At 38.2% G+C, this 24,573-nt stretch overlaps 1 protein-coding gene across 1 annotated transcript; it reads left to right on the top strand.

Moving 5' to 3' along the window:
• Positions 1-431: 431 nt before the first annotated feature.
• LOC100483022 (vitamin D 25-hydroxylase) lies at positions 432-14,123 on the top strand. Its single transcript, XM_034645968.1, has 5 exons — positions 432-453; positions 4,004-4,636; positions 5,241-5,570; positions 6,399-7,557; positions 13,701-14,123. The coding sequence occupies exons 1-4, from the start codon at positions 432-434 to the stop codon at positions 6,572-6,574; spliced, it is 1,161 nt and encodes a 386-aa protein (XP_034501859.1). The 3' UTR covers positions 6,575-7,557; positions 13,701-14,123.
• Positions 14,124-24,573: the final 10,450 nt, after the last annotated feature.

The following is a 24,573-nucleotide window of genomic DNA, read 5'->3' as shown; positions in this document are numbered from 1 at the left end:
TTCTGCCCAGAGTCCTGTATTTGTTTAGTGACAAAGCTTAAACCAGAACCCAGGCTTCATGAGCCCGGTACTCTCTTCCTTATACCATTTATAAGATTATGTCTTCAAGTACTGACTGGGTGATGAAATTATAGTGTTTGCTATGCCTTGTAGAGAGAAGGCACTCAAAACATTGTCAGTTGAATAATAAATCCTTCCATTTTCTGGGAAGTAACACAAATACTGGGAGAACTGGGTTTAGCACATGTGGATTCCATAGTTATATTTCTCCATTTTGTCATTTAAATATTGTTTTTCTTTTCTTTTCAAAGATCTTCAGTTTAGATCTTGGAGGTATATCAGCTGTGGTTTTAAATGGCTATGATGTAGTAAAGGAATGCCTTGTTCATCAAAGTGAGATTTTTGCAGACAGACCATGCCTTCCTTTATTCATGAGGATGACAAAAATGGGAGGTATGTTTATTTTCACCTATTTAGTGATTTACTATTCTAAGTTACACTCCTTATTTTATGTAACTTTAGTATATAGAGTGTAGGTTCTGTTGTACTGATTAGCAGGAAAGGATTAATTATTTAATTTAGGTTACAGAACTTAATGTTTGAAGACCTTTCAGGCTGCATTACACCCGTATTTTAGACCAGTACATGCTCATTCTACTGTTGTAATCCTGTCTAATAAATATTGTAAATAATGTTTTAAAGAATTAGCATTTCATAATACCTGCAGGTTTTGTGAAGCAAGTTAGGTATACATACATATGCATGCACACTTGAAATCAGAAGTGATTTTTAAAGCCACTCTTGAGTACTTGGTGACATTTTTACCATCAGAATAGAATATGAAGCAGCCTTTCTTAACTACTAACCAGTATGACATGTAAACGAAGAATTGTGCGATTTGTGTAAAGGACTAGCTTCTGTTTGGTTTAGTGTTGATCAGCCTTGGGTGATTTGATATTCAATAAGGGAGAAAGGCTGAAAGTTAAAAGAATTGGTGAGCAGAAAGGCTAAACTAGAATGTGGAAGTCAGATGCAGTAACTTGAATACTTAATAGTGTAAGAGTTTTACAGTGATGGTGTCCAGAACTCTCTCATGAGAGCTTCACACTCAATTTCCAAGAAAAATGTAACAAAATTTGGCTTACATAGACTAAAAATGAAGACATTGAAAAGAAGATAAAAATTAACCGTATACTAAATCACAAAGCAAATCAACTAATACAAAGAAAACACCAGCTTTAAAGGACAAATTCTCAGGCCAGAGTATAATGATACTTGGAAGCAATAAAATAAATAAAACACCAGTTTCCAGCCTCTTAAATACTCTTCTTAATAATAATTAGGCCAAAGAAGAAATTATACTACAATTATAATAGAAGATCTTTAAAAAAAATTGTGAAAATGAAAGATGATGTTATCAGAGTAACGTTTGGGATAAAGTATATACTATATATATTTTTCAAAGCTGTAGTTTGACTTGATATTTGCATAAAGCAGTGAGAGAAAGAAGTAGAAAATTATGTGTTACTGTAAATACATATGCACGGAACTTGGTAATGAGAATTCAGAGCCACCATTAGCCCACTCTTTGGGTAGAAGTTGTCCTGTAGGTGGGCTCAGCCCATGCTTGGCCAGCATAGAGTTATCACACAGCTCCTCTGTACCCTCTTGTACATGGATCCCATATGCATACCTTGCTCTAGGGCTTTGCACTAGCTGTTCCCTCTATAGCAAGGATCTTTCCCTGGATATCTGCTTGACTCACTCCCTCATGTCCTATATCTGTACTTATGCCACTTTCTCACTGAGGTTTTCCCTGACTATCCTGTGTCCCCTTCCTTGCTGTATAATTTATTTGTTTGCCTTTTCTCACTAGTGTGTAAGAAGAGTAGGCATCGTTGCCTCTATATCTGTGACACATTGTGCTCCGTAAATACATGTTGAATGACTATTTGTTGAATGGTCATCTGGGAGTTTAGGAAGGACAATGGACTGTGGGAACATAAGATGGCTGCATAGCGCTAAAGACCCCTTCTTGTATGGTTAGCTTTATCATAAGCTCCAAATTCAAAAACCGCTGCACAAAGGTTGCTGAGATGAAAATTTTATAGGTACCTCATGTACACAAGAGAATGTGATATTTTTCATCAAAGGTATGTGTATGTACCAACTATGAATGAAATTTTGAGTAAAGTACATGTTACATAAATGTGCTAAAGATGTTGTTTTCCTGTCTTTTTTTTTTTTTTTTAAAGATTGATTGATTGAGAGAGAGCATGGTGGGGAGAGGCAGAGGGAGAGGGAGGGAGAGTCTTAAGCAGACTCCACGCTGAACTCAGAGCCTGATGGCGGGGCTCTATCTCATGACCCTGAGGTTGTGACCTGAGCTGAAATCAAGAATTGGGTGCTCAACCTCCTGAGCCACCCAGGCGCCTCTGTTTTTCTCTTGATAGGTAATTAAAAAAAATTTTTTGCAAATCACTTTTTTAATTCAAGTATAATTAACTATAGTCATATTAGTTTCAGGTATACAATGTAATGATTAAACATTCCATATATTAGTGCTCATCATGATAAGCATACTCTTAATCCCCTTCACCTGTTTCACTCTTCTCCCCACCCACCTCCCCTCTGGTAACCACCAGTTCTCTCTATTTTAGAACCTGTTTTATTGTTTGTCTCTTTTTTCTTTGTTTTGTCTCAAATTCTACATATGCGTGAAATCATATGGTATTTGTCTTTCTCTGACTGACCTATTCACTTAGAATTATATTCTCTAGATCCATGCATGCTATTGCAAATGGCAAGATTTCATTCTGTTTTAGGGCTGAGTTATAGTCCATTGTATATATACATACCACATTTTCTTTACCCATTCATCTATCAGTGGACCCTTGGGTTGCTTCCATATGTCGGCTATTATAAATAATTCTACAATAAACATAGGGGTGCATCTTGATAATTTAAAGGGAATATATTCTATAGTAGCCACATCATAAGAGTGGGGTATACTGTGGAGACTCTGAAACTTTAAAGCAGCAATTTCAACATTAGAAGTTTGAGTTTCATGTTTGCCCTCTGTCTTCATTTGGGCTGCTTTAGTAAAAATACCATAGACTTAGTGCCTTACACAACAATCATTTATTCTCACAGATCTGGAGTTTGGGAAATCCAAGATCAAGGTGCCAGGAGATCTGGTGTCTAGAAGGAACCTACTTTCCAACTTGGAGACAGATGTCTTCTCTCTGTATCCTCACATAGCTGAGAACAGTCATCTCTTCTTGTGTTTCTCATAAGGGCACCAGTCTAGCTCATGAAGCTCCACCTCATGACCTAATTACCTCCCAAAAGGCCCCACCTCCTAATACCATCACTTTGGGGGTTAGGCTTCAACATAAGAATTTTGTGGGGACACAAACACTCAATCCATATTATCCTCCTTTTGGCTTGAATATTTCCACGACACTGACACCTCATTCAGGCTTCCTTAGCCTCTTCCAGAGTTACCTTGTCAGGTAACATATGCCTTTAACAGGAGAAAATCTGTGTTCTAAAATCTAGAAACAGAAACAAAATTTCTAATCCTACAAGGATCGTTTTCAGTTGTTTTCTTAGTCCAAGATAAAATGTGCCCATAGAACATGCAGTGGTTTGTCTTTTGTCGAGGAGGCTTATAGTAATAGTTAGATAATAAAGTCACCGTGTCTAGTTCACCCAGGATGAATTACATAGGACTGTCCAGTTTCTTGTGGTGGGAGAATTACAGGTCTTTTCTGCCTATCCCCAGATAAAAAGGAGACAAGCTTTATCTGTTGACAATATTCTGTGGCTAATGATTAACAGAGAACAGGGCTTAACCACAGGTCTAGTTTTAGTCTTATTAGAGAAAGATAGTTTGGAGAAGAATGACTAACCATCCTTTTTTACTCTATAGCATTTTCAGGTGTTTGATACAAGAATGTAGGAATGATAAAGTTTTTTTAATACTTTATTTTTTTTTCAGGGTTACTCAATTCCAGATATGGCAGAGGATGGATTGATCACAGAAAATTAGCTGTAAATAGCTTTCGCTATTTTGGATATGGCCAAAAGTCTTTTGAATCTAAAATCTTAGAAGAAACCAAATTTTTTACTGATGTTATTGAAACATACAAAGGTAGACCTTTTGACTTTAAACAGTTAATAACAAATGCTGTTTCAAACATAACCAATCTGATCATTTTTGGAGAACGATTCACTTATGAAGACACTGATTTTCAGCACATGATTGAGTTATTTAGTGAAAATGTGGAACTGGCTGCCAGTGCCTCGGTCTTCCTGTATAATGCCTTTCCATGGATTGGCATCTTACCTTTTGGAAAACATCAACAGCTATTTAGAAATGCAGCTGTGGTCTATGATTTTCTCTCCAGGCTTATTGAAAAAGCTTCCATCAACAGAAAGCCTCAGTCACCTCAGCATTTTGTCGATGCTTATTTAGATGAGATGGATCAAGGTAAAAATGACCCATCATGTACTTTCTCCAAAGAAAACCTCATTTTTTCCGTGGGTGAACTCATCATTGCGGGAACCGAAACTACAACCAATGTGCTACGGTGGGCAATTCTTTTCATGGCCCTTTATCCCAACATTCAAGGTGAGGACCCTCTTGACCTCAAGGCTGTCCCTACATTTAGAGCTCACACGTTTTAGAGTCTTTGGCTATGTACAAAGCATTTTAGGAATTTCTGCTGTGCTAGCCAAGAAGAAAATTATTTTCATAGTTATAGAGTTTCACATCTGTTCTCCCAAGTCATGTAAAAACCTCAGAGATAGGCGTTATTATGCCTGTTTTATAAATGAGGGGAAAGGCTAAATGGCTGACTTGCCTAAGCTCAGCCCCTGGAAGTGGCAGAACTGGGACCTGAACCCTGGTTTTTATTTGTTTATTTTTTTAATTCAGGTTTTATGTTTCACTCTTTCCCTTGCTGAAAGTGATGTCACTCCAATTGTAGGTTTGTTTAATTTTTACTTCTATGACTTTTAGTGTGTTTTTCACAACAAACGTACTCAGAACATTGGTTTCTGGTGGCACACAATATATGCCATATTTTCAAATAGAACTCCCAGATAATGAAAAATCTGAATCCGGTTGTACCCATACCTGGTTGACTTATTACATTGTAGATTATCCAAAGGGAAATAACTTTGGATATAATTATAAGAATTGCATAATGACTTGAACACTTTTTCTCTGACAGGACAAGTTCAGAAAGAGATCGATTTAATTATGGGTCCCATTGGGAAGCCTTGTTGGGATGACAAAAGCAAAATGCCTTATACGGAGGCAGTTCTGCACGAAGTTTTAAGGTTCTGTAATATCGTGCCATTAGGGATTTTCCACGCAACCTCTGAAGACGCAGTCGTACGTGGTTATTCCATTCCTAAAGGCACAACAGTAATTACCAACCTTTATTCCGTACACTTTGATGAAAAGTACTGGAGAAACCCAGAAATATTCTCTCCTGAGCGATTTCTGGACAACAGTGGATATTTTGCCAAGAAGGAGGCTTTGGTTCCTTTTTCCCTAGGTAAGAACTTTCACAGGGGCACAGCTTTAGGACAGAGGGTCATGATCAATGCTTATGTTTGACATCTTAATCTGAAGCATTCTGTTGTAGAATTAAAGATTCCAACTCTGAAAACACAGCAGTGATTCCTACAGGAGAGATTGGTGTAATTAGAGGTCATTAACACCTGTTTCTACTCAACACTTAATTTAGTAACTAGAAAGAAATTGTTGAGAAGCTCTGGCTTCTTCTGAAACTTTTTTGCTTGTGGATTTTGGCTTGTAAGCAAAACTTGTAGAGCTAGAAGTCAGTAATAGGTAGCTTGAGAAACTGAGACCCAGGGGAAAGAATGACATCATAATTTGAAGTGCAACTGAAATGTAGCTCTCTCGCCTCCTTGTTTATTGTACCTCATCTCTAAAAATACTGCTTCTGCTGTGAAAAAGTACACAGACCACAACACCCATGGAAGACAGACTGGAAACTCTTCCTTTCATTGGGGAAAGGTTCACATTTAATCATCCGAAATGAAGTGCACTTCTCCTGGATCTATAGAACAAAATGGCATGCCTGAGATTTGATCTTTCATGGCATATGTTGGGCTGTGTGGCAGTGTGCAAGGGAAGTGTGGAAGGGCATTAATATGCTTACAGAAGTCCATGATCTGACAAGAGAAGGTAAAGAAATGGACTCTGGGAGCTGAAGTGCCAATTGTTATTCTTTTTAATAAACATGACTTCCTCTAAATTTCTTTAAATACCAGATTTCCTGAATGGTACCCATGTAGTAGATGTAAATTTTGATTAATACTATGGATTTTAAAAATTATGTCTATTCTTTTCTGTTTAGGGAAAAGACATTGCCTCGGAGAGCAGCTGGCTCGGATGGAGATGTTCCTGTTTTTCACAGCATTGCTCCAGCAGTTTCACTTGCATTTCCCGCACGGGCTGGTTCCAGATCTGAAGCCCAGATTAGGCATGACATTGCAACCCCAGCCCTACCTCATCTGTGCAGAAAGACGCTGAAAGTGCTGGACGTCTTGTGGGAAAAGGTTACCTGGTTGCCTTTTACCCCTGAACCTTATTTATCTAATCAGTGTGTATGTGTGGATGAAAATCACAGCATCATAAAGCCAAAGGAACACAGGCATGTCTTTGAAAATAGTACTAAAGCAATAATAAGCATTAGCTATGGTTTTTTCCAAGCTTTCATGACCTCTAAGGTGGAATTATCTGTGGGGAACACAAAGGTGCAAATGACAGGTGTTGCTTCAGTAAGCCGGGCCATGGATGCCCTAAGCAGAGCCTGAGTTTTCAGCCTCTTGTTGAGCACCAGGGACCGCTTTTCCTCTCTTGACTCCATCTTGCTCCTGTCCTGGGGGCTTTGCTTCCAAATGCCAACGCCAGTTCCCTTCTGGTAAGATATTATTAATGCGTAGTGTGATAGGAGTCCAGTTTAATAAGAGGACTAAATAAATTAGAACCTAAATAAATGAGTTTGGAGTACAGAGGTATTTTAGACATAGTGGCAGATAATAGAAGAAATATCTATGTATTTAAGAACCTGCCACAGTGCTTTCAAATCTTGCCCCCTATTATGTCTTTGTGAGAATTACCTTGTTCTTATTACAGATGAGGGTCCCTGTGACCCGAGTATTCATCCCCATAGCACCAGTTCAGTAGAAGGAAATTACAGTAATGTAATTATAATAAAAAATGACACTGCAAAAGTAATCATTAATTCTTCATAGGCACAGACATTTTTCCTAGTACCACTCTTTTCCTAAACCAATCACAGGTCTTAAAGATGGAATTGTTTTACCTTTTAAAGGTCTCCAGCCATTTCCTGGGATTACTGTTATTTTTCTGAAGAGAATACTGTACAAATCCAAAAAACATGCTTTACAGCCCGGGTAAATGTATACATTGGGACACTTGAGAATGATGGGCTTCTAGTAATAATGATGCCAGGAAAATAAGTGTGAACCATGACTGTCCTGATCAAACTGGTATGTATATTCTCCCATTTATAGTTTTTTTTTTAAAGATTTTATTTATTTATTCGACAGAGATAGAGACAGCCAGCGAGAGAGGGAACACAAGCAGGGGGAATGGGAGGAAGAAGCAGGCTCATAGCAGAAGAGCCTGATGTGGGGCTCGATGCCATAACGCCGGGATCACGCCCTGAGCCGAAGGCAGATGCTTAACCGCAGTGCCACCCAGGCGCCCCACCCATTTATAGTTTTTTAACATGATTTCTTCTAAGGGTGTACATCAAAGATTTCTGCTCTTATAACTTGGCTCATGAGTAGCCTTAGAGTAAATGCACATAACGATGACTTCTGTTAAGAATATGAATTTAACCATAATAACCTCATCCGTTGAATATTTTCAAGTTTCTGTATGGCGAATCAGGAGTTTTTGCATCTCTGATATATTCAGATGTTTCTGGTTGCAAGAGGAAAAAGTCCTGGGCAAACTTACTGATGATAAAGGAGAAATTTGGCGGTAGTGTGGTAGTTTTAGAGTAGGTATGACCTACATGCTCCATGGCATCATCAAAGATCTGCTTGTTTGCTTCCCTCGATTTTGCCTCCCAGATGGTATCAGCTTATACCTTAAGACTGACTCATGGAAGTACATGTGCTTTGCCTCCTTGTTGAAACTGAGCTTGGGTTGTTTCTGGGGGAGTGAGGGAGCTTTTCAGATAGTCTCCCAAAACTGTTCTCTGTGTCCCGTAGGTCCTAACTAAGTTACATGCCCATCTTTTAAAACTAGGTCTTTTGAGTGGGATTATGGTTCACTTTGGCCTGGCTACTAGAGCCAGTGATGGAGTTGGCTTCCGCCAAAGTACACGTGCTACATTGGGGTAGTACAATAAGGAGAGTTATGAGAAGAGGAACTCCGGACCAGCAGACTAATTACAATATCTACCTCACTGCCCTCTAACCACTTGCTAAACCAAACAACTTTCCCACCTGCTTCACTGACTCTTGAAAATGTTTGATCTTTGCTTTTCCTTTGGCACAGCAAATCTCTCATCCCTGGGTCTCCTACTTTCTGTCATTCTCCTATAAATGCCTAGGTTGAACTCTACAGACTGGGGATTCTGGAAGCTTGGTGGTCTTAGCAAAGAAATTGAGTGAACTAGAATAGAGTATAATCAAAATTAAGGAGGCCTTATTTTGCACTTGAATACTATCACTGTTTTTTCTGGAATGACTAAGACCTTCATAAATCTACAGAGAATAAAGAACATGCTATTTATTTTCTTTACCTGTATCCAAAGAAATGTTTTATTTTTTCCTACTGAAGTTAATGCCGACCTGACAAAAATAATTTTAAAATGTAGATTTATAACTTGTTAAAGGTAAAAGAACTTTAATCTCGCTTAATGTGCTCATGTTATAGCCAAAGAAATAGGAGTTCAGAGGAAGTGATTCCTCTAGTTCATAACAAATGCATGTCCTTCATCCCATATTCTTTCTACTCTTAATGATTTATACGTGCTTTACAGTTTATTATAAGGTTGGGTTTTTTTTAAGATTTTATTTATTTATTTGTCAGAAAGAGAGGGATAGAGCGCGCACAAGCTGGGGGGAGCAGCAGGCAGAGGGAGAAGCAGACTCCCCACTGAGCAGGGAGCCCAATGTGGGACTCAGTCCCAGGACCCTGGGATCAAGACCTGAGCCAAAGGCAGACGCTTAACCAGCTGAGCCATCCAGGCAACCCAAGGCTGTTTTTTGTATAGTGTCAACTCTTTTTTTTTTTTTAAGATTTTATTTATTTATTTGACAGAGATTGAGACAGCCAGCGAGAGAGGGAACACAAGCAGGGGGAGTGGGAGAGAAAGAGGCAGGCTCACAGCAGAGGAGCCTGATGTGGGGCTCGATCCCAGAACTCTGGGATCACGCCCTGAGCCGAAGGCAGATGCTCAACTGCTGTGCCACCCAGGCGCCCCTGTATAGTGTCAACTCTTGACTGTTCGGAACCAAGTAACTATGGTAAAAATAAAATATTGCATTTTTGGAAAAATACAAATTAAAAAAAAATTTTTTTGTAGGTTTTATTTATTTATTTATTTGAGAGAGAGAGCAAGATAGCAAGAGAGCATGAGCAAGGAGGAGAGGGAGAAGCAGACTCCCGGCTAAGCAGGAAGCCCAACACAGGGCTTGATCCCAGGACCCTGAGATCACGACCTGAGCCGAAGGCAGACACTCAACCAACTGAGGCACCCCGGAAAAATATAAATTAACATGAATTAGTGAGTAATCCATAATGGAAAATATTTATTTTGGGGAACTATGTAGTAATAGATTATGCATCTCCTGCAGTGGAAATGCCTTCTTTCTCATCAGTCAATGGTGAGCTCCTACCTAGAATGTAGGAAATCCAACTTCTGATTCAAAATGGCAACTGAGCATACTTCTCCTCAAATGCCATTGAAATAACTGTGAGGGTAGAAAAAGGGATAAAGGCATTGAGAATGGGGATGGAGGGCCATATTAGGGAATTATATACTTCCAAGTTCTAAAAGATGGAAGGCAAATGGAGTAATATTGCAAGAACTACAGACAAGACCATGCATAGTCCAAGGCTGAGAGCTCATTCTTCACAGGACAGCTATGGAGAAAATCAGTAGATAAGGAGAGGAGCTCATGAGGACCAAAAGAGTAGAAAGACATCAAGCCAGTGCCCTGGACTCACTCTACTTTCTCTTCCTGTTTGTGCAGCTGTAGGACTTGCCCCCAGTGCTGAAGTAAAAATCTAAATAAATCGAGTGCTATGCCTAGGAGATGATGGTGTTCCTACAGAGGGTTTGGTGCCCTAGATGGGCAGCCCCCTAGTTTGGTCTGATTTTGATCCTAAAGTTTTGTGTCATTCAAACCGTTCATCAGGTGTGGGGGCAAGTTCCAAGTTCCATGTAATTAGGGAAAATGTCAGCAAAAGGGCTAGCATTAAGAATTTAATATATTTAACTATCAACTAAGACTAAAACGAAAGTGGAATAAGTGTGACAGTAATACCTAAATGTTTTACTCTCTGACAGTGTAGAAATAATGCATCTAGGGGCGCCTGGGTGGCACAGTCGTTAAGCGTCTGCCTTCAGCTCAGGGCATGATCCCAGCATCCTGGGATCGAGCCCCGCGTTAGGCTCCTCCACTGGGAGCCTGCTTCTTCCTCTCCCACTCCCCCTGCTTGTCCCTCTTTCACTGGCTGTCTCTCTATCTGTCAAATAAATAAATAAATAAATAAAATCTTTAAAAAAAAAAAAAAGAAATAATGCATCTAACAACAGCAACAAAAAAAGGAAAAAAGGTAGAATGTAAAATTAGCTCCCTGATTGCCCCATATATAATGAGAATCAAATCAAAGGTAGTAATTTAAAACTGACAAACCCAGTAGTAGAATTTTAAGTGTATTTAAGAGTACAAAAGTAAAGGATAGTAACATGGCCTAAACTTGGGTAGTGGAAGGTTTGGAGGAAGAAGTACAAGCTGATGTTACTCACAAAGGAAAAGCAGATACTGTCCAAAGAAACAGGATTCAAAGGTATTACATAAAGGTGTAAGGATAAAGAAAACCACTAAATCAAAAATACAAACCTTTCTAAGTATTAAAGCTAAAATTACTTTTTTGGGAAAGAGCAAATGAGAGAACTAAACTAAGTCTGTACATACAGTTACATGAAGAAATGTAAATAGGTTTATCTCACCTATTAAAATAAAAAGGTGTTCAGATTGGCTCACAGACAAAACCTAATTCTATATCATGCTGTACATAAGAGACATCCAAAACAGATTAAAAGTAAAAAGGGGATGGGCAAAGGCATACCAGGCAAATGCAAATAAAAAGAAAGCAGGACTCATGATCTTAGTAAAACAAGGTACAATTCAAAGCAGAAAAGCATAAGCAAGACAAAGAAATGCACTTTCTAATCCTAAAGACTAATTCTCAAGGAAGTTATGATAGTTATGAATAACTTGCACCTAATAACGTAATAGTATCTTTCATAAGCAAAAAACGACAAGAGCTACATGGGGAGATACGCAAAGTGCCTTAATACTAGGAGACTAAATCACTTCTCTCAGCCTAGGACAAATCAAGTGGACCCAAAAAAAGAAAAACCAAATGAAGTAAAGAAGACCCATATTACATAGTAAGGTAGATCTGGCAAATACACATCAAATTCTATACATATTAGTAGAAAATGCCATTTTTACAAGTGCCATCTAATATTCACTAAAATTGACCTTATCAGTGGATAAAAAATGAACTTTGATAAATTCCAGAAGTATAAATAATACAGATTTCATTCTCTGAAAAATAATACATTAAGAATGGGTGTTAATAGCAAAATAAAGCCAGAAAATGAAATTGCCCCTATATCTTGAAATTTTATTTTATTTTACTTTTTTAAAGATTTTATTTATTTGCCAGAGAGAGCAAGTGGGCACAAGCAGGGGGAGCAACAGGCAGAGGGAGAAGCAGGCTCCCCACTTAGCAGGGGGCCCGACGTACGGCTCAATACTAGGACCCTGGGATTATGACCTGAGCTGAAGGCAGACGCTTAACCTACTGAGCCACCCAAGTGTCCCATATATCTTGAAATTTTTACAAAATTACAAACTTTGGGCAAAGGGGAAAGATAAACCAAAATTGCAGAATTTCTAGAAAATGATAAAAACTCTGAATATCAGGATCTATGGAATCCCCTAAAGTAGTCCTCAGAAGAAAACTCATAGTCCTAAATGCTTATTTCAGTGAAAAATGAAATGTTGAAAATGAATTAAGCATACTATATTTTTTAAAAATAGGAAACAAACCAAAGGAAAGCATAAGAAAGGAATTATAAATTCCCGACAGGTAGGCATTAATGTAGAGAAATAGAACTAATAAGTTGGATCTTTTTTTAAAAAATTTATTTCTTTATTTGAGAGAGAGAGAGCACAAGCAGAGGGGAGGGGCAGAAGGAGAAGCAGACTCCCTGCTGAGCAGGGAGCACGACTTGGGGCTGGATCCCAGGACCCTGAGATCATGACCTGAGCCGAAGGCAGACACTTAACCAACTGAGGCACCCAGGCACTCCGGATCTTACTTACTTATTTACTTACTTACTTATTTACTTACTTACTTATCTATCAGTCAATCAATACATTAGATCAAGAGTCAGCAAGTTATACTCTACAGTCAACATTTGGCTCACTATCTGTTTTGTATGGCCTACAGACTCAGAATGGCTTTCAGATTTTTAAGTGTTTGAAAAAATACTTTGTGACACATGAAGATATTCTGAATTTCAAATTGAGTATTCATAGTTACATTGGGATGCAGAAACACTCATTTTAAAAAATACATTGCCTATAGCTACTTTTTGTGCAATGATGGCAGAGTTGAGTAGTTGTGACAGAAAGTGTATGTGGCACTCTCATGTCTTACCCTTTGCATGCTGCTCGACACACTGCAGATCAGTGATGTGGTTAGAACATGGCAGCACTCCCAGCTCTATGCGTATCTCCATATTATAGCATTTTATTTAAAAACCTTAAATTTAATGTTTTTGCCAGTGCATGGTCATCACATCAAACAAAAACAAGAAGAGAGAGAAAAGTGAATTTTGAATGTCCTGCTTTTAGGATATAGTGGAGTGTGGATTATTTTAACCAAATTAGGTGGCAAAACATTATGTTTATTATAGAATAACACTGTAGCTCTGCCAGAAGAATACAGCATGCTCTGGCACTGCCACACTAAGCACTCATCACAATATCCCTCAGGAGGCAATGGTCAGAAAAATTAGATATTTTTAATGATATCTAACAATCGAACATCCTAACAATTTCTTCACGAAAAATGAAAACAAAGCTGCAACCAAAGTAAGTTTCTGAGTGGTTCACTTGTTATCCAGGCAGAGAAAGACATTTATTACTTGTGAATTAATTATGTTTAATTGAAGCAGCCAAAGAAATATGTGCAGAAAACAAACTTGTGTAAGACTAATAGTCTTTCAGTGAGAACAGTTGCTCAAAGTTGAGGACATTGGAGCAATGTGGATAGTCAGTTAAAAACAATGCACATGATTTTGAGTGATTTTCCATGGCTCTTGATGGGTAAACAGATGTTACCCATACTGTTCGGTTGTTTATTCAAGAAATCCATGCCAGGTTTGACTAAAAATTTAGCCTCGGTGACTGGTCTGCGTGAAACAACTACAGGAGAGGCTCTTCTCAAAGAAGATGAGGAAACACTAATTCAGATCAACTTGCTATGGAATCAGCTGAGATGTGTTACAACTGATAGTGAAAATACATGTGGAACAGAAAGCGGCCTGGACAAATTGTGACTCATCAGCAGGTACTTTGCACAAGATACTTGAATCTATCATGTGTTACAAAACTGGTGTTGTCAGTGGTGAACTTCATTTATTCTAGGGACTTAACCATTATTAGTTTTGTGAATTTTTGTTAGAAATAGAAGCTATCCTGACTTGCTCTACCAAGTCACAATTCAGTGACTTAGCAGTCACTTTCTATTGCAAGTTTCTTAGCTCGGGACCAAAATTGAAATTTTTCTGAATAAGAACAACCACCCTTAACCACTGTGATCAAATATGGAATGGCTTTAGACACTAGCTTTTACAGCAGACTTGATCGTTCTTAATGAGTTTAACCTAAAATTGTGGCAAAACAGTACTTCTATAGGAAACGTACTGAGGTGAAGTTGTTCCAACAACCTAAGAACACTGAATCACAGTATAGTTGACCCTTGAACAACACAAGAGTTGGGGGCACCAACCTTGTGCAGTTGAAAACCTGGGTATAACTTTTGACTTCCCAAAAAACTAATAGCCTACTTTTGACTGGAAGCCTTACTGATAACGTAAATAGTCAATTTACACGTATTTTCTATGTTGTATATATTATATAGTGTATTCTTGCTATAAATCAGAGAAAAGAAAATGTTATTAAGAAAATCATAAGGGGTGCCTGGGTGGTTCAGATGGCTAAGCATCTGCCTTTGGCTCAGGTCATGATCCCGGGGTCCTGGATCAAGTCCCACGTCGGGTTCCCTGCTCAATGGGGACCCTGCTTCTCCCTCTCCCTCTATTACTCCCCCTGCTTGTGTTCTCTCACTCTTTCTGGCAAATGAATAAATCTTTAAAAGAAAAAAAAATCATAAGAGGGGCGCCTGGGTAGATCAGTCGGTTAAGTGTCTGACTCCTGATTTTAGCTCAGGTCATGATCTCAGGGCCATAAGATCAAGCCCCTTGGGCCCCACACTGGGCATGGAGCCCGCTTAATATTCTCTCGCTCCCTTACCCTCTGCCCCTCCCCCCTTACTTACATGCACTCAGTCTCTCTCTCAAAAAAAAGAAAAGAAATCATGAGAAAATACATTCACAGTACTATACTGTAAAAAATCTGCATATAAGTGGACCCACTCAGTCCAAACCTGTGTTGTTCAAGTGTAGATTTTGACATCAAGCTACTTTATATACTTCTTGTGCTGTCGAAAGTTAAAACAAGAAATGAGGCCTTCATTCCCATACATCTTTCCAGCCGCTATGTTTGTGAGCTCAAACTGAAGTTCCAGCAGCACTTTTTCAGACCTGAATGCAAGTGCAAAGGAAATTTCCATATTTCAAAATTTATTTAACCTTGCGATCAAAGAGCTTCCGTCTAACTTTCAATTGGAAGTGATTAGTCTGTAAAGTAATGACATGCTAAAAAGGCAAAGATTGAAGAATTTAATAGAATTCCATAAATGCCTTCCCCATAATTAATAGACTCAGTTAAAATCAGATGCTCATGGATTGATATCAGCATTTGACAGTACCCATCTTTGTGAAAAGGTGCTTTCAAATATGAAATCTGTAAATCTCATTACAGATCAGCATTAACAGATGAACATTTGTAATGTTTTGATGATAGGAAGCATGAACTTTGAACCCTAATTAAGCAAAATTTTATCTCGTAGAAAAGGATTCCTTTTTTCTCATTAGTGAATCAATATTATTTTTAAGTACTTAATTATTATATTTCGAATGTCATAAATAAAAATTTTTTAGAAATTTTTCATTCCTGTTCTATAAGTACCTACGTAATATTTTGGCCTGCAAAGCCTAAAATATTTACTATCCACCCCATCGTGACTCTGGAGTTAGGCAGGCAAACTAAGCACTAGCTAACTTGATTAATCAAGGAAAAGGGGGACAGAATAAATACTCAGATATGAAATGATAAGGGAAAATAATCACAGAAACAGAATTTTAATAATCACACAAAATTAACTCAGTGCAAAGAAGTTTGAAGATCTGAATTGATAAACTATGAAAATAGAATTTACCAATATTAGGGCATCTGGGTGGCACAGTCGGTTAAGTGTCCAACTCTTGGTTTTGACTCATTGTGATCTTAGGGGTCATGAGATCGAGCCCCATAACAGGCTCTTTGCTCAGTGTGGAGTCTGCTTGATACATATATATAATTTTTTTTTTTTTACCAGTATTGACTCTAAAAGAAATAGGTTCAATAGATCAGTTTTCATAAAACAAGAAGTTGCCCAAAATGTAGCCTTCAAAAACCTATTTGAGCTGATACACTAATAATGAAGTAGCAGAAAAAGAAATCAGGAAAACAATCCCATTTACAGTTGCACCAAAAATAATAAAATAACCTAGGGATAAACTTAGGTGGTGAAAGACCTGTATTCTGAAAACTATAGGACATTGATGAAAGAAATTGAAGAAGACAAAAATAAATGGAAAGATATTCTATGCTCATGGATTATTAGAAGAAAAAATATTGTTAAAATGTCCGTACTACCCAAAGGAATTTACAGATTCAGTGCAACCCCTATCAAAATGCCAACAGCATTTTTCACAGAACTAGAACAAGTAATCCTAAAATTTGTATAGAACAACAATCTGGAAAAAGAAAAAGCTGGAGGTATGACAATCCCAGATATCAAGATACACTACAAGATTACCACAAGTAATCAAAACAGTATGGTACCAGCACAAAAATAGACACATAAATCAATGGTACAGAATAGAGAGCCCAGAAGTAAACCCACCCTTTTTATGGTCAGTCTACAGGATAGGAGGCAAGAATATGCAACGGGAAAGAGTCTTTTCAACAAATAATGTTGTGGAAACTGGACCACTTTCTTACACATACACAAAAATAAACTCAAAATGGATTAAAGACCTAAATGTGAAACCCACAACCATAATAATCCTAGAAGAGATTATAGGCAATCACTTCTCTAACATTGGCCATAGAAATATTTTTTTAAGGTATGCCTCCTCAGGCTAGGGAAACAAAAGCAAAAATGAACTATTGGGGGCATCTGGGTGGCTCAGTCAGTTAAGTGTCTGCCTTCAGCTCAGGTCCTGATCCCAGGGTTATGGGATCGAGCCCCACAAAGGAAACAGTTAACAAAACAAAAAGACAACCTGCTGAATGGCAAGGATATGGAAAAAAAGGTACCCTCATACACTGTTGGTGGGAATGCAAGCTGGTGCAGCCACTATAGAAAACAGAATAGAGGTTTCTCAAAAAATTAAAAATTGGATTACCATATGTTCCAGTAATTCCACTACTGGGTCTTTACCCAAAGAATATGAAAATACTAATTCAGAAAGAGATATGGACCCCTATGTTTATTGCAGCATTATTTAGAATAGCCAAGATATGGAAGCAACCCAAGAATCCATTGATAGATGAATGGATAAAGAAGATTGGTATGTATATACACCATGGAATATCACTTTGCCATAAAAAAGAATGAAATCTTGCCATTTGCAACAGCGTGGATAGATCTAGAGGGTATACTGCTAAGTGAAATAACTCAGTCTGAGAAAGACAAATATATGATTTCACTCGTATGTGGAATTTAAGAAACAATTAAAAAGACAAACAAAAAACCAGAGTCTTAAACATAAAGAACTAATGGTTGCCAAAGGGAAGCAAAAGGGGGAATGGGTGAAATAGGTGAGGGAGATTAAGAGTACACTTACGACAAGCATTATACTGTATACCTGAAACAATATACTACTGTATGTTAATTATACTGGAATAGAATAAAATAAAATGTAAAAAAAAATATTTGGAGCTGTCCCATAGCATAAAAACAAAAAGGAAATTCTTCGGGGCGCCTGGGTGGCACAGTGGTTAAGCGCCTGCCTTCGGCTCAGGGCATGATCCCAGCGTTATGGGATCAAGCCCCACATCAGGCTCCTCCACTATGAGCCTGCTTCTTCCTCTCCCACTCCCCCTGCTTGTGTTCTCTCTCGCTGGCTGTCTCTATCTCTGTTGAATAAATAAATAAAATCTTTAAAAAAAAAAAAAAAGGAAATTCTTAAATCCTTTTGAAATCAAAAAATTTTAATAAATTCTTCAGAAAAAATCCACCACATTTAAAAATTAATGCATATGGGGGCGCCTGGGTGGCACAGTGGTTGAGCATCTGCCTTCGGCTCAGGGCGTGATCCTGGTGTTATGGGATCGAGCCCCACATCAGGCTCCTCTGCTATGAGCCTGCTTCTTCCTCTCCCACTCCCCCTGCTTGTGTTCCCTCTCTCGCTGGCTGTCTCTATCTCTGTCAAATAAATAAATAAAAAATCTTTAAAAAAAAAAAAATTAATGCATATGATCAAATAGAGTTTACTCTTGGAACATGGGAATGGTTCAACATTTGGAAATATTATTAATCATATACAAAGAATTGAGGTGGATATCTTCATAGATGCTGGAAAGTCATTTGATGAAATTCAACACTCAGTAAAATACAAATCGTGGAACAAATATATACATATATACACCTATTTAAAAAGGATATGTATATTTGTGAATATATGTATATAAAGTATATATACACATTCCAAATCTGAAGTGGGAATATTGGAGACCTTCCTTTAACGTTAACAAGAAAATGAGTCCACTATCATCACCACTGTTTTCACATTGTATTAGCTAACACAATTAAAGAACATTAGATTGAAAGAACTGGGGAAAACAGAATAAAAGTATTTCTTTTTTTTTTTTTTTTAAGATTTTATTTATTTATTCGACAGAGATAGAGACAGCCAGCGAGAGAGGGAACACAGCAGGGGAAGTGGGAGAGGAAGAAGCAGGCTTATAGTGGAGGAGCCTGATGTGGGGCTGGATCCCAGAACGCCGGGATCACGCCCTCAGCCGAAGGCAGACGTTTAACAACTGCGCCACCCAGGCGCCCCAGAATGAATTTCTATTTGCAGATGGTATAACTATATCCCATAGAATCCGTGAGAATAAATAGATAATTCAATAAAGTAATGATGTAAAATTAAAATACAAAAACATCAATAGCTATTATATGTCCAGCAACCATTAGACGTATGAAAGAGAAAGTACTATTTTTCAATACTGATAAAAATGAAATAGCAATAAATATAACAAGAATATGTAAAAGATGAGTGGAAAAACAACACTCTTGAAAGAGCTTAAAGGAGACTTGTGCAAATGTGTAGACGCTATATTCTTGGGTAAGAAGACACCATAAAGATGTTGGTTCTCCATAGGTTAATGTATACATTTAATGTGGTCAGGTGTTTTGTTTTTTTAATAGACCTGTTTCTAGTATAAAGTTTGAATAATAAGATAGCTATTAATAGAGGTGCGTGACTGGCTTAGCAGAGCATGGGATTCTTGATCTCAGAGTTGTGAGTTCGAGCCCATGTTGGATGTAGAAATTACTTAAAAATAAAATCATTAAAATAATTTTAAATAAATAAAATAGCATAATAATGATATGAATAGATAAATAGAAAAATAACAAAGAATCTACATTTAAAAAGTCAGTGAAACAAAGATGGACTTTTAATTTTTTTTATTTTTCTTTTTTGAGATTTTTGTTTGAGAGAGAGCATGAGCAAGGGGGAAGGGGAGAGGGAGAGGGAGAAGCAGACTCCTTAATGAGCAGGAAGCCTGACATGGGGCTTGATCCTGGGACCCTACGATCATGACCTCGGCCGAAGGCAGACGCTTAACCAACTGAGCCACCCAGGCACCCAAGATGGACTTTTTAATAAATGGTATTGATATTGCGAGTACTCTCTAGTGATTTGGAAATAGCTAAAAATTTGGATTCGTATTTCATAGCCTGTGCCTTGATACGCTATAAATGACTTAAAAGTTTAAATTTACAAAAGCCATAAAAATGCTAGAAAACATGGATGAATCCTTCTTTAACTTTGGAAGGAGAAAGCCTTTCTAATTACAACTCAAAATCCAGACGCTATAAAATAAAACATACATTTTTGGAGACTGGGCCCACATTCCGTATGTTGGTTTGCCTTTTTTTGTTTTGTTGTTTGACAGGATTTATCCTGGTGATCTCTCCATATCACTATGTAGAAATGATCCCCACCTAGTAATAGCAGAACTTTGTGAATCAGGGCTGGTGCGTGTAACCAATAGGATGTGACGAAAGTGACGTGTGACTTCCAAGGCTTGCCTAAAGAAAGGCATTGCAGTTTTTCACCTTGGTCTCTGAGCTCTCATTCTGTGGGAAGCTGGCCACCATGTCATAAGGACGCTCAAGGACTCCGGTGGAGAGGCCCACATACGAAGAAACTGATGGGAGCGTCAGTTTCCGGGATCGGCTTGCCCACCATGTGAGTGAGGCACCTTGGCAACAGACCCTCCTCAGACCTTCAGGTGACTACAGACCCAGCAAGCACCTGACTGTGATCGTAGGAGAGACCCTGAGCCGGAACTGCTCACGTGGCCATTTCCTGACTCACAAAACTACAATAGATGATTATTACCAGTATATTTTGGGGTGATTTCTTAGCATTGGCTAATGAATACAAAGAATAATGTATAAAATATGTCCCCTTTTGTATGAAGTGGAGAATAAAAGTGTGTGTGTGTGTGCACATATGCACTTGTATTCGAATAAAAAGCAGTAGATGGATTAATACAAACTAATGAAAATGGTCATTCCTAGGAAACTGAGAGAAAAGGGTAGATGAGGAAGGGGTGGAAGTGAGACATTTTACTGTGTCCATCTTTGATTACTTAAGTTTTTGATTATCAGTAATTGTATTTATTATATACATAAACACATAGTGAATATATAAATGGATAGAATTGAAACCACAAAAAACAAAGGTATTCTTGAAAATTAAAATTCATCTTCTTTTTTTTTTTTTTTACAAAGTGTTAATACCCAGATTAAATTGGAAGCTTAGTCTAAGGACAGAAATTAGGCATGGTTATTTTCAAAGGTCCCAAGTGATTTTAATGTGCAACTAAACACTGTCCTAGAGAAGCTCTTTTTCAATTTTCCAAAACTGACAGGAACAGTAATGGAAAATTTAAACAGTGCTATAATAAAGAAACTGAATGCATTATTTTTTTTTAATGTCTACAAAGAAAATTCTATGTGTAAATGAATTCACCAGTGAATTCTAATGACAATCATACAAATACTTCTAGAGAATAGGAAAAGGCACACCCCCCAAATGATTTTTTTTTTCCATGCTAGAATAACTTTGATACCAAATTCATGTCTATTTAAAGACAGGGAAATTATAAGCCAATCTCACTCATGAACAGAGATGCGAAGAAATAAATATGTGTAAATCACACACATAAGCAATGTTCTTATGCAGACACCCATCAGATCTGATTAGGGCCTCCATAATAGCCTCATTTTAACTTAATTGTCTCTTTACAGGCTGTCTCCAATTGGGGGGTTAAGACTTCAACACATGGCTTTGGGAGAATACAAGTAAGCTCACAACAACAAGGTAATGAAGAATTCTGGGGCCAAGGTCTAAACAAAAGAGGAAATCTGGAGAAGTGAGCTTGGACTGTCACACTTATTTTCTCCTTGAGTTGTGAACCAATCTGGGGAGGCAACTCACAGGCTAAGAAGTTAAGCTCAGTTTTTGATGGATTCACAGAGCTGGGGGCCATAAACTTGGAGAATATAGCCTACCAAGGGACCCTAAAAAGCTATACTCTCAGAGTAAGAGTGAAAAAATGGGCTACATTGAAGTTGACCACCAGCTTTGATTTGCTTCAGTCCCTGGTCGGATGAAGGTGATTGAAGATTAATAATCCTAATCCCAGCATCCTGCCAGAGGCAAACAAATCCTCTCTGGAGGAGGATAAAAATCCTAGGCCTTAAATATTTCTTCAATTTTTTCATATACATTGTTGGCACGCAATGATAACTAGCATGTAAGGAGACAAGATAATGACAAATCAAAAGAAACAACAGACAATAGAAAGACCTTTAACAGATCCAGATAATAGAATTATTAACTGCTAACTTTACAATAAATATGTTAATACATTTGTAGTGGACACTCTGAGTCTTTTTTTTTTTTGAGATTTTATTTATTTGACAGCACACAAGCAGGGAGAGCTACAGGCAAAGGGAGAGGGAGAAGCAGGCGCCCCGTAGAGAAGGGAGCCCCCGATATGGGACTCGATTCCAGGACCCCAGGATCCTGACCTGAGCCGAAGGCAGACACTCAACTGACCGAGGCACCCAGGCGCCCCACTCCTAGTCCTCTACCATGATGTATTTATTTGGTGGATTCACTCACTCCACCTGTGCCCCTACTCGTACCTCCAAGTGTAAGCTGCTCATACTCTTTCCCAGAAGAATAGTCCACAATTGATGAGGTCCTCTCTCCTGGAATTCCCTAAGGTTAGCCTGAACTCACGCCCCCATCCCTGCCCCAGAAGGCAGTAACTGACTAATCCAGGAGTACTGAGATTTGCCTCAAAGAGGACAACTATGTGATGCTATTGGTGCTTCAGAACTCTCCTATGGGATCAGGCTGAGGACTTCAGCCACATCAATGTCTTGGGCTTCTTCCCATGCCTTATTCTGCTCCCCTCAGAAGCTTTCCCTCAATATATCAGTTGCATAGGATTCCCTAGCTCAGGCTCTGCTTCTGGGAAACCTCACATAATGTTCAAGATTGAAAAATTCATCAGGGAATTAAAAATCATAAAATAGAAATTCCAAAACTAAACCATAAATTAGCTAAATTATAAGAACTTAGTGGATAGATTTAGTAGTGGACTGCAATATAGTGAAGAAATGGCCTAGAATTAAACACAGATAAAGGATGGAAAATGAAAAAAGTGTAAGTGATGAAAGGGATATAATAATATCTAACATTTATGAACTTGAAAACCCGGAGGGGGAGAAGAGAAAGAATGGGACAGAAGTAATACTTGAAAATGTAATGGCTAAGAATTTTCCAAAACTGATAAAAGAGTTTAAGCCAGAGATTTAAGAAGCCCTATGAACACCATACACAGTAAATAGAAAGAAAAAAAAAAATCAAAGCAGCAATAAAACTGATAGCTAACTTCATAATAGAAACAGTGCCAATCCAGAAGACGAAGGCATGGTATCTTTAAATGCTGCAAGAAAATAATCAGGAATATTACGCTCAGCCTTGATAAGCTTCACTCCAAAAGGTGAAAGGCATTTCAAACAAAGAGAAGTCAGGTGAGTGTCTTCAGCAGGGAGAAGAGGGGACTGAGATGGGGAAGAGGCATGTGAGAGCTTCTGGGGAGACAGCAAGGTTTGCTGCATGGTGGTGTTCATAGTGTCTTATTTTGCTGCATGTATTTCTGTATACTCCCATGTATACTGCACAAAAACATCAAAATTTTTACCCATTGTACTCATTTTTTAAAAGATTTTATTCATTTGAGAGAGAGTGCTACTGGGGCACGGGCAGTGGGAGAGGGACAAGGAGATTCCACACTGAGCCCAACTCAGGAAGTTGGTTGGGCTCAGTCTCAGGACCCCAAGATCATGACCTGAGGTGAAATCAAGAGTTAGATGCTAAACAGACCGAGTCACTCAGACTCCCCCCATTGTACTCATTTTTAATGTGAAAACATTTCATTTATAAATTATCTTCTAAAGCAGAGGAGCCTGTATACTGAATGAAGAATACTGAATATTTTTCAAATGTTGTATGTAATAATGATCAATACGAGGTCAGCAATGTTGAGATTTATAAGAAATATATCTGGCCATTCATGCAATGAAAATACATTTCTAATATATATTTGGGCCTCATTAATAGTTCCTGGCTTACAGCTCCCAAACCCCTTGGAATTTCCTGAGCAATAAGAGCAATGAGAACATCTTTTGCTATACTGTTTGGTCTCTCTTCAGTTTCTAAATAAACCCTTCAGAGCCATAAAGGTGTAATGGGTTTCTTGTTATTCATAACAAGCCCCTTTCCACCCCAGCTGGGTTTATGTAAAGGAGGTGACGTCGGCGTAATGCCTTACTGTGAGGACTGGTTGTCAGGAGAACCAATCATGATCAAAGAGTTGGAACTTTCAGTCCCACCCCCTGATTTCCGGAGAGGGGACAGGGTTGGAGGTTGAATCAATCACCAATGGTAAATGATTTAATCAGCCACGCCTGTGGAATAAAGCCTCCATAAAATCCTTCAAGGGGTTTGGAGTGCTTCCCAGTTGGGGAACCATTATGCTTCATGCGGTGTTGTGCTGGGTCCAAAACTCCGAAAGGACAGAAGCTCCGTTGTTGGGGAACTTACCTTCTGTATTTCTTCATCTGGCTGTTGATATCCTCTAATATCCTCTGTAATAAACTGGTAACTTGTGAGTAATTGGATTTTTTTAAGTTTGGTGAAGAACTCTAGCAAATTAATGGAACCCAAAGAGGGGGCCGTGGGAACCTCCAATCTGTAGTCAGTGGGTCAGTGATTGGCGTCGGAAGCAGAGGACGGTCTTGTGGGACTCAGCCCTTACCTTGTGGAATGTGATGCTATGTCCGGGTAAATAGTGTCGAAATGGAGTTGAATTGTAGGACACTCAGCTGGTGTTGGAGAATTCATTACTTGGTAATGTGAGAAAACCACATTCCACATTGGAATTGGTTCTAGAAATTTTACGTTTAATTTAAAAATAAAATTTAACACTTAAAAAATGAGACTTCTTATAAAAATCTGTATTTTTAACCTT

The sequence above is a fragment of the Ailuropoda melanoleuca genome, chromosome 16 (genome assembly GCF_002007445.2).
Source record: "Ailuropoda melanoleuca isolate Jingjing chromosome 16, ASM200744v2, whole genome shotgun sequence".
Taxonomy (NCBI): domain Eukaryota; kingdom Metazoa; phylum Chordata; class Mammalia; order Carnivora; family Ursidae; genus Ailuropoda; species Ailuropoda melanoleuca.
This window is presented reverse-complemented; position numbering and strand designations above follow the sequence as displayed.

Excerpts from the sequence above, each read along its gene's own strand:
- LOC100483022 (XM_034645968.1), top strand. The coding sequence starts at position 432 with ATGAGGATGACAAAAATGGGAG. Across the intron at positions 454-4,003 it reads GAGGATGACAAAAATGGGAG|GGTTACTCAATTCCAGATAT; the intron begins GTATGTTTATTT and ends TTTTTTTTTCAG. Across the intron at positions 4,637-5,240 it reads CCTTTATCCCAACATTCAAG|GACAAGTTCAGAAAGAGATC; the intron begins GTGAGGACCCTC and ends TTTCTCTGACAG.